At 34.6% G+C, this 11,197-nt stretch overlaps 2 protein-coding genes across 2 annotated transcripts; both read right to left on the bottom strand.

Moving 5' to 3' along the window:
- Positions 1–2,268: 2,268 nt before the first annotated feature.
- LOC141678674 (F-box/kelch-repeat protein At3g23880-like) lies at positions 2,269–4,330 on the bottom strand. The gene has a single exon (XM_074485029.1). It carries the CDS (start codon positions 3,833–3,835, stop codon positions 2,507–2,509), a length of 1,329 nt encoding a protein of 442 aa, XP_074341130.1. The 5' UTR covers positions 3,836–4,330; the 3' UTR covers positions 2,269–2,506.
- A 1,132-nt stretch (positions 4,331–5,462) lies between these two features.
- On the bottom strand, positions 5,463–8,098 carry LOC141679188 (poly(A) RNA polymerase cid11-like). The gene is made up of 5 exons (XM_074485695.1): positions 7,781–8,098; positions 6,704–6,979; positions 6,204–6,630; positions 6,064–6,127; positions 5,463–5,794 (listed from the first exon to the last, which is right to left on the bottom strand). The coding sequence occupies exons 1-5, from the start codon at positions 8,096–8,098 to the stop codon at positions 5,722–5,724; spliced, it is 1,158 nt and encodes a 385-aa protein (XP_074341796.1). The 3' UTR covers positions 5,463–5,721.
- Between the last annotated feature and the right edge of the window lie 3,099 nt (positions 8,099–11,197).

The following is an 11,197-nucleotide window of genomic DNA, read 5'->3' as shown; positions in this document are numbered from 1 at the left end:
TCTGTTTTTTATTAACGTGTGTTATGTGGAGAACACTCTGCTATTATACAAAGCAATAGGGCCGAGAACACATAATACAAATCCCAACTCTACCGCTACGTTATTATAATATGGCCCTTAAAGTATAACATATCGTAACCGTTAAACAAAAAGATTGTATATATTAATTTTTTAATTATAAAAATTTTATATATTTCAATTCTTTTACTAAAATATTTTTTAATATTATCCTTATAGTTATAAATTTTTATCCCTTAACTATGAGTTTTGTATATTTTTACCCCTTAACTATTAGTTTTGTAAATTTTAACCCTTTAATAATTTTATTATAATATTATAATATTGTTTATCATATTAATTAGTTTATACGATAAACTAATTTAAATAATCTATCATATTCTAATTTTGAAATTTTCTATTATAAGTAATTTATATTTCTAATAGGATTAATAGAAAGTAAAATAAATATAATAATAAATAGTTGATTGGATTTGAAACTCTTTATATCTTAACAATCAAAAATATAAATTTTTAATTAGTATAAAATAGTATGTAATATAATTGTAAATAAAGTTCATGAGGGTAGTATTGAAATAAAAAGTCATTACTAAATAGATTCTTATAATAACAATTAATTTGTGGACATTTATCACTTTTTAATATATAATTTAATTTTTTTAAAATATTATTATTTAATAAATAAAAATGGACAATAAAATAATTTTCTAACAATGTTAGTATACAATTGCGAATTTATCATATCTAATATGTGGGGGAATGACTTTGTAGTGCTTAGTATCTGTCCAATTACATACTACAACACAAACAATGCCTCTATCAGAACCAACTAGTATCTCTGTCCTTGCTTTGTTTGTGGGGAATTTGGAGATCAGCCACCAGTTGACTAGGACCAAGTTGGAGGATTGAAAACGAGTTGTCGTGGATAATAAGAGGACTCTGAGCATATGATCCTGTCCTAGAAAGATGATATCTTAACATCAAGTAATGCCAAGGCCTTGACACTGCCTTAAAGTGAATTATGACTTCACTGGAAGGCGTAGCAGAATATCATAGATCAATCAACTTGCAAGTTAGTCACATCCCACAACAGACCCCATGTATTACTACATAAAAAGCTGAAACAAGCTTGCGGGTAGTCTCAGTTGGTTAAAGAGAGAATAATTATCCTCTTGGTCACAGGTTCGAATCTCATGGGAGGAGAATTTATGATTATGACTCATGAACCAGAGTCGGTAACTTAAATCCGGTTTATTTTGGTTCACGCACCCGAAGGGTAGTGGCTGCGGTTTCCCTACGATAAAAAAAAACTGAAACAGTCCTGTATCACTACATAAGCTGATAAGCTTAAGCATACACAACTTATTTGAATGCAACTATCTTTGATTTAAGAAAGGATGAAGTTATACGGGTCTCGGGGAGGGGAGTGAAGATTTAAGCTTATGACCTTTGGCAATGAGTAGTCATGATGGACATGAAGATATGCCACCAGAAATCACAATACATGCTCCTCACTCTAGTGCCAAAACTAAGGCTCGCCATATCCAAGCAGGTGTCTTTTCAGGACCTGAGTTAAATTTAATAATTGCCTCATAATGTTAAGTACTAGGCTCGCCACATGTATTGAGCTATTAAGAGCACACTAGACGGTTCTTTGAAGTAGATACGGGGACTGATGTGAACTGGGATTAGTAGACACACCAAACTAAAGGAAGAGTTGAGATGTAATCAGATTTTGGGAGGGTGCTTTCCGCATGATTATACTAGTAAATATGAATGTAGTCGGACAAGATTTACTAATTTCCACCAATAGCAGAATCTGTATCAATCTCGCTAGCTTCCAACTTGCTAATTATTGCGCTTCTCTAAATATGAAGCTCATATAGTAGTAACAAACCAAACCCTTATACTTCTAATCAGAAAATTACCATTTTACACACTTGCTAGTAACTTGGTAGAATTGGCACAAAGATAAACATTTTGAATCAGAAAATAATCATATGACACAACAGTTGAGAACAGCATCAGAACAAAAGGTATCCACAACAGTATAAACACAAAAAATACTTTTAATGAGACTTACTTTCAATGACATTTGCTAAAGTAGGGAAAAGTGAAAATGAAAATATATTACTTCATGACAGTAGATATATTGAACCAATATTTATAGCTGATATAAGATAGTAGACACTAGTATATAGGAACTAGCAGAAAGAAATATGACAATTAAGGGATATGAACAGTCCAGAATATCATTCAAAAAGAAGTAACAGAAACAGTGCAATCATTAACCGCCATGAGAATTGAATTCAAGTTGCCTCAAACCACCATCAGGTAAGCATTCTTAGTTGATTAGATCATGCAATAAACTATGTCCAGGCATTAAACAAAAGTATTATCACAAATAGATGTAGCCACTTGAATAAACACTTGAAGAAATATAGTGAAACCATGAACAAACACTTGAATAACAAAATTACTACCACTCTCACTTATCTTCGCCTTCCACTTGAACTTCATCTTTCACTTGATCTCCATCTCTATCTTCACTTTCACATTCATCTTCACTTTCACTTTCATCTTCATTTTCACTTCGACCTTCAGCTTCAATATCATTCAACCTCACTTGTTTGGATCCTGGAATTGTAACTAGGCTCTCCGTATACCTAAAGTTTTGACGCCAAAGCTTCCTAATTGGAAGATTTGTTGCCTCCTTTTTGTCAGAATTATATAAGACCCAGCCAGGACCATCAATTAGAAGTACAAAATTACCACAGCCGTGGTAGCTGTAAGGCACACAATCAAAATCCACATTAATACTTACCATCAATGACCAAGATGCTTCAGCTTCACCACCACGAAGACATTCAACATCATCCAATTTCCAAAACTTAAACTCATCACTAAATTCCTCAAGGGCAATAAAACAAATAGCCGAATCACCTATGCTAATAATCCTACCAAACTTAGAGTGAACAGGGAACTCAACATCACAATTAAACACCTCTCTGTTCAAATCAAATGCCATAACACCACAAAACCCCTCAGCAATACAACACAAAACACCATCTACACAAATATCGTAATTAGCAGTCTGAAACTCAACAATCTCCTCCGGCATACAATCCTCCCCAAGCTTCCGCCAAGCATCCAACTTAACCGAATACACCTCAACATCCACCCTAACCTCAGCATCAACCTCCTCTACCTCATCAACATCCTCCTCAAACTCAACTCTATACTGATACGTCACAACCCTAACAATCTTAAAATCATCATTTACGCAATCATACCCAAACCCCTGAACAACCTCATTCATACAATCATAATGTACATTGTGCATAGGCACACATTTAATCCTTCTAGTAACAGGGTTCCAAAGATACATAACAGGAAGACGCTCATCATAACTTTTTAAACTAAGCTCATTCGAGTCATAATCAGCTACGGAAACACAAACAATGCCTCTACAACAGCCAACAAGCTTAATACGAGACTGACCTTGTTTCGAAAAAGGATGGTCAAGAGTAACCTGAGGCTTTGGAGCACGGAGATTAAGAAATGAGATAATGTGATTACGTTCGAAGAGACCATCGAAGTCCTGGACAATGAGAGTCTCATCAGCTCCAGGCCTTGAAATGGCATGACCTAAATGAGATTTAATGAATGTTGGACTAGAAATGAGAGAGCACCAGGGTTTCGAAACAGCCCTGCAAATGAGGAGTGATTTGACCGGTAGGCTTATAAGAATCTTGGTTAACAGATCATCAGTGAACTCATTGTTGTTGTTGTTGTTATTACATTGTGATGAACTCATTGTTGGTATTAAGATGAGGAGACACCGAGACAAAGGGGGTTTAGGGTTTAAGGTTGGGCAGTTATGTTTCCTGGTATCAAACACTGCTTCAGGGGTTTAGAAAAGAGGGTTATATATAAGGCCTGTTGGGCTGGGTTGTTTATATGGAAGGCCCCAAACAAAAAGGAAGCTACAGCCTGAAAGTCAACAAAAAAAATCTTGTTTATGAATTTCTGGTGTGTTTGTTTGATTTCAGGAAAATAATATATAAGATTTTTTTTTTATTTGTTTGATATCTAGAAAGTTGGAGAAATGCGTGATATCAATTTTGTCCACAATACGAAAATTTAATAATGATTTAACAATTTTAAATTTCAACTTAAGATACAAACTTAGCAGAATATGTCATCTTAGGCTTCAAACTTAGAGAAAGTCCAACAACTCCGTTAAACATGCTTTTAACTCTAAATATAAGAAATATGATAAAAAATTGCACTCCAACAGTATCTTAGTGGTTTCTTATATCACTAAAATACCTCCCTCATGACTTATCTATAAGGTATCACAAGTCATCCTTTATTTCATTTTTATCAATAAAAAATTGATTTCTCTTTTTTCTTTTTAGTTTTTTTCTCTTCTTTTTTTTCATACCTCATTCATATTTATTATTATTTTAATTATAAGAAATGAAGATAAAGATCATTGTTGAAGTTTAAATTCAAAATCATGTATTAAATCACTAATAGTTAATATTTTATAATAAGAAATTTGTTAAGAAATTTATAAGAAATTTGTTAAGAGACTGATTGAGAAAATTCCTAACTATATTTTTTACATCAACTCCCTGTGTAACTCCAAAACTAATTTATGTTCAAAACTTCAGATAGCATGGACCTCAATTTTTTTGAACGTTGGTGAATCTTAGTAAGCAACAGTGCCTTATACCTGAACTATATAACCAAAACTAAGTCAATTTTAGAAGAAAGAAACTTGAAGAGGAAGAACATGCAAATCAAATGAGGTTATTAGGAAAAAATAAGTCTCGGGCCAAAGGTGATTGGTTTATGATACAAATTTATGAATGAAATTATGTCAACAGCTAGTTATGGTGTGTGCCTTGTATTAATATTTCTGGACATTGCTTTTGGAGTGACAAAATTATGTCCATCCCGCGTAATTTTCCTTCACAAATATCTGCAATGTGCAATATTTAAAGGCCCTTGCAATAGTATTAAAAGAACAATCTTAACACTTTCACTCACTTCAACAGCTTCTCGTTTCTCATTTTCACACACTTCCAGATCTTACAAACCCCTTTCACCCCTTTACCTCAAGATTAAGGGTTTATCTAGGTTTTAGACCCCTTTGTTCTACACCAACAATACAAACAAACCCATCAATTTATGAATCAATAGAGCCTCTAAAACACTTAATCTTGCTTGAAAAGCTTAATATTAGACATTTAGAGGACACTACTAAAACCCCATTATCAAGAATTGGTGGAAAAAAAGGGATGGTGAGAGTGAGGGAGGTAAGTTTGGGAAGAGAGGAGGTGAGAAAGAGTGTAAATTTTTGAAGTTTGAGGGAGGTAAGAATTGGTGCTTTTGACTGAATAAAATTAACTCTAAAATTGAACGGAGAACGCGACTATAAAAATATGAATAATGCTTCTGTATTGTGATTAGGTACAAACTTCACACAAGTTTCTCCGCAAAAAGTAAAGATACCTTCATTTTCAACATATTTGCTGGACCTTCACATGGAAGGTATATAGAGAAAGTAAACATACCTTCATTTCAACATACTTGCTCGACCTTCATATACATGTATGAATTCTGTTTTTCTATTGTGATGTAGGTAAAAGCACAAGTTCTTCCAGGAATGGTAAAAATATACGATGCAGCCCTTCAGATCTTCATATCTTCCAACTCTTTTAACGGAAGTGTAGGGTCTCTGCAATCCAATTCATCCCCGCCAATTCTGAAGCAATTAACAGGGAGATTTAAAATAAGAATCACTAAAACGCGGCATAAGATTCTGAAACAATAAACAAATAAACTGTTTACAATAATAAACAGCATGTGCTTGGGTTATAGGCTCATGAGTTTACTGAGTAAGCTAAGATTCCAGCGGTATAGCTTTAAACAGGAGGATTACATATATTTATGTGTTTGTGGCATTATTCATTTAATATATTTGTGTCTACAAAATAATGGTGACAAAATATTCCGACAGTCTAGTTAACGTACTCTTTTCCAATAAGGGATATCTCTGCTCGACCTTCTTGCATCATGACAACAGCAATCTCAGCATCTGCACAAGAATCCATACCTGAAAATAGACACAAAATGAGGATGTAAAGCATTATCGGTAAAACAACAGTCCATACCTTGACTAGTGTTTCCGAGAATGCCCATCCTCCTCGTGATATCATCAAACTTGTAAGGCTTGCAAAAAAAGAAGAGGTCGTCATCCCTCAATATTCTAGCAGCCTCCTTAAAACAAGCTTGCAGTTTGTTCGATTCGTTACGAGTCACCTTATGTCCTTTGTCCTCCCAACTAAAAGGATCGAGAATGGCAAAGTAGTGATCTTCCCACTTGAGAGTCTCTTTCTTGAATGGCTTTCCGCCCAGAATTGAGACAACATCTTCTCTGAAGTTGTGCGTAGAAAAATGTACAAAACAATCATAAACAATTTTCCCAAGGCACAAATTGTCAAAAGGCTTATTTTCCTTCGATTGCTCAACTAAGTCCTTGTACATTGAAAGAGCAGAATCAAAAAACTCCCATTGAGTTCCCTTATCACCAACCAATTCCTGAAATATTGTACAAAGTTAAAATGCAGCTACTTCCCTAACAATGAATAAACATGTAAATTGTGTTTCGAACCTTAGTAGGAAGCAGAGGAAGGTAATTTCTTTTTTGAAGGTAAGATATACCCATTAGTGCTGAAGAGACGCTTGGTAGCATATTTTTTGTTACCTCCTGATCCTTAAACCATTTCTTCAAGGTAAGAAGAAGTATCTTCACTAGTGGATGTGCCGCTACAGAAATTTGAACAAACTTCGCAATAAATGCTGGTTCAAAATTATTCAGCGTCACATCTACAAGAGTTCCTGATAGTTTGTGTTCTACAACCATCAGTTGACGATGAGTTTCATGCTCCTATCATAAACAATATACTAGTTTAGACATAATACACCATACTGACTTATAGTTTGAAGAACAGTGTAATTTGATATCAGAATTTTATACATGAACTTTAATGTATTGCACTCAAAAGTCCTCATCACAACAACTTATCAGCATACCTTGTCATAGTTTACTATCATAACCATTAACAGTGTATTGTGTATTTTGGTATGAACAAATTAATATCTCAAGTACTCTTACAATCATACAATCATAAATCAAGCGAAATGTAAAATATCAAACATTTGGATACTAATTACATATTACAAATTACAACAATTAAGCAGTAAATCAAGGAAAACTAAGAACAATCAAAATCAAAATGACAAGTAATTAGAGCACTGAAACTAATTGAACTCGAAATTGGAACTAATTAGGGAACTGATATTAATTGAGACTAATTGAAATCTAATAGTAATTACAGATCTAATGAGAAGCGAATCAAGCGAAATCTAAAATATCAAACATTTGGATTCTAATTACCTATTACAACAATTAGGCGGTAATTACTTATTACAACAATTAGGCGGTAAATCAAGGAAATATGATATGCTCAACCAAAATTATAAGTAATCAGAGCACTAAAACTAATTGAACACGAAATTGAAACTAATTGAACACGAAACTGATTGAGACTAATTGAAATCTAATAGTAATTACATATCTAATGAGAAGCGAATCAATCAATGTCTAATTATAGCAAAAATCAATGTATATCTAAAAATTAAAGAAGCGAATTGATCAAACTCTATTAAAAGAGATAATCAACATAACCTTGAGAATAACAAATTCATCAGCTCTACTCAAAGCTTGATAAATCTCCTTCCAGGCCACAAACTTCTCTTCATCCGAAATTTCATGCAAAACAACAGTGATATCGATGTCACTGTGTTGCAGCTGCAGTTCCATTGCACACGAACCGTAGAGGCGTACTTCAATTTCGCGCCCAAATTGACGCGAGAGAGCGACTGCGATCAGTTTTACAATCCACTGTCGAACAGTTTCATCCTTTGGAACAATGGAATCATATATTTGTTTTAACACTGAATTCATGAAATCAAGCCTTTCTGCACTTAAAGAAGAAGACTCCATTTTGCCAGAGGGAAGCGATTTTGAAAAGAGATATTTGAATTTTAAAAAGCCCGCCCTTTATATATATATATATACAGGCCTAACCGTCTAATTCTGTTCAATATAACCCCAATATCTTACTTATTAAATTCATTTAATTATTGAAATATAATTTGACTGTAGGTTAAATTATTAGGAAAAGATTCAAATTTAATAAAAAATGTTCAAATTTCTAAAGTTTATTTACACGTAGGTTTCAACTTTTATTGAAAACTAGCTTCGCGCATACTCTAGATTTTAATTGAAACTGCTTTTGTTATATTATTGATGATATATTTATATTACTAGTTAATAGATGAATAATTTATTTGCTCATGTATATGAGCACGAGTAATTGAGATATGTTCGTAATAGTACATTCGCCAGAAGTAATAAATTATGTTATAGTATACATTTTTTATCACTCCATAATTAAATATTATTTATAATATGTTAATGATTAGAAAGTAAAATAAATAAAAGTGATTATTTGTAATCAGTCACTCTAAATATAAAATAATTATTTTTTATTTTTAATTATTTAATGTGTTTATGTGTTAGAAATGTGATTGATGAGTCATACTATACAGGCAATTGGCGTCAGTACCATAAATTTAATCCCTGAATGACATATGTTATAGCCAAAATTTGGTACAAAAGATATCCGGGTCAAATCCGGGTCAACAGAATTCAATTTGGGTGAACGCCAAGAAAATGAGTTTTCGCGGACAGCCAAGGGCGGACAGCCAAAGACGGAAGTCCAAGGAAGGACGACCAAGGAAATGAATTTTCGTGGCCGGCTTGGCACGCGCCAAAACCCTTGGACAGCTTGGCACGCTCCCAAACCCTTGGACAGCTTGGCACGCGCCAAAATTCTTGGACAGCTTGGCACGCGCCAAAACCCTTGGACAGGTCAGGGCAAGCCCTTACCTTTGCACATATTAGGACAAGCCCTAAAAGATTCCTCGGACAGATTCCTTGGCCGGATTTCTCGGACATGATTACTTTGACAGATTCATACATTTGCTTTACTTGGACAGAGTTAAGGCGAGCCTTAACGTTGAATAATTTTGGGCGCGCCCTAATATAGAATGACAAAAGAAGAGATCAAAGGCTGATGACACAGGGCGGCGCCAACATACAGAAATATTTGGGCGCGCCCTTAAATTCTACTTGGCACATAATACAACTTTGACATGCTACTTGGACGAACTCTTTGGAAGATTCAAGGAAGATGGAGATTATTATTACTAACTTATTTGATGCAGGTACTCTATTGAAGAACTCCTTCCTGTAGCACATCTACAGGAAAGGCGGTGTCCGTGGTCAGAGACCTCCAGGGGTATGCCTGGACTGAAGGCCTCCTCCTGTAGTCAATGGATGTCCTCATTGGGGATGTGGGGTGAAATCCGGTGTGTGCTTTGGGAGCTCTGTCTCTGTAGTCAACGGGTGTCCTCATTGGGAGACTTTGGAGTATCCTGCACTTTGCACCCAAAAGCTTGGGATCACTTGTTCTGCAATCTGGTAGGGGCTCCTTATCGGGGGACAAGGATGCGTCCAACATTTGGGGTGAATCACGGCTATACCTGCATCCGTGGACTAGAGAAACAGCTGGTAGCGGAGGGTTATCCTTGGCCAGGGAGATGCCTAATCCGTGAAGTCTCGAAGCCACGGACGAGCCTTGGGCCTTTGTGGTTGGGCCTCATCGGCGGACATTCCTCAAGCTAGTAGAAGACGGTTTCCAGTGGGTTTCCTACTGGGCCTCGGGATAAGAAATCTAAGCCCATTAGGTTTCTTATTCCCCAAGAACTACGTGGGCTTGATCCCCTATAAATAGGGGTGCGTAGGCAAATTGTAAGGGGTCAGAAGCGAGAGCGCAAAGGAGCCACCACTAACCCTAAGCAATCTCAGCCCCCAATAATCACCACCACCAAACACTGTTCATCTTTTCCGACGAATACTATTCATCAGATCCACCGATTACTGTTCACGTTTCCGACGGAGAACCGCCATCACAGATCTTGTTTCCGGCTGCGAACCTCAAACTTTGTTGCTCCCAAATTCCTCCGTCAACAACATATGATACTCTTTGTCCCAATAATTTTTTATTTTGGGATGTTTCAACATAGTAAACATTTGTTAAAATAGCATATTATCTTTATAATATCTTCAAAATTTACCCCCACTTTTCTAATTTTTCTTCAACATAATTAATTTTTTTAATCTATGTGTCTAACACCAATGGTAACTAGACACCAATGGTAACAACCTATAGACGGTGGGAGTATATGATATATGTCATCGAATGATTAATATTAAAGTATATATCGTATATATCTGTATAAATAGTTTACTTTATTTTTTGTTTCATTGAATTTAATATAATAATTCGTCAGATCAATATGTTGGAGAACGAGGTTAGATTGATGACAAATAAAAATATACGAGTATGTATATGGGTGTATGCCTCTGTATTGATTTACATAAATATGTATATATTTATGTATGTATGTATGCATACATGCACATATTAATTATACGATAATTGATAATTTTAATTCATGAATGACGATGCATGTTAAATATTATATAGATGTAGGGGTATGATTGTCATATGAATTAATTTGCTCAACAAACCCCCTAACAATGTTAACAACCTATGGGACGGTGAAAGTATATGATTGTTAGGTAATAAATTACACACAGAGGGGGTGAATGTGTTTTTGTGTTTTTATGCTTTTCTTAAATATTTAAGGTGGTGAACAAAGTAAAATAAATCTTGCAGTGAGATGTATTAATACTGAAATTGAACAAGTAATAACAGTGAACACAATTTTTTCAAAACTCACTTAATTTTATATTAAAATTAAGAATATTTTGCTATAAAATTTCTAGGCTCTTTGTTGCTAAAGAGCTTAGCTTCTTCCTTGAGAGAAATATAAGATTTTCTTATCTAAATTGTTACAACTAACAAAGGACCAGTGTTAACTTTATATCTCAGTTAACTACTGGTTTACACAGTGTACAATAAGAGATGTTATTCGCTTTAGCAAACTGTCACTTATCATTTCCATTTTAGAA

The sequence above is a fragment of the Apium graveolens genome, chromosome 8 (assembly GCF_009905375.1).
Source record: "Apium graveolens cultivar Ventura chromosome 8, ASM990537v1, whole genome shotgun sequence".
Classification (NCBI taxonomy): Eukaryota; Viridiplantae; Streptophyta; class Magnoliopsida; order Apiales; family Apiaceae; genus Apium; species Apium graveolens.
The sequence above is the reverse complement of the archived record's forward strand: the minus strand, read 5'-3'. Positions and strand labels throughout refer to the sequence as shown.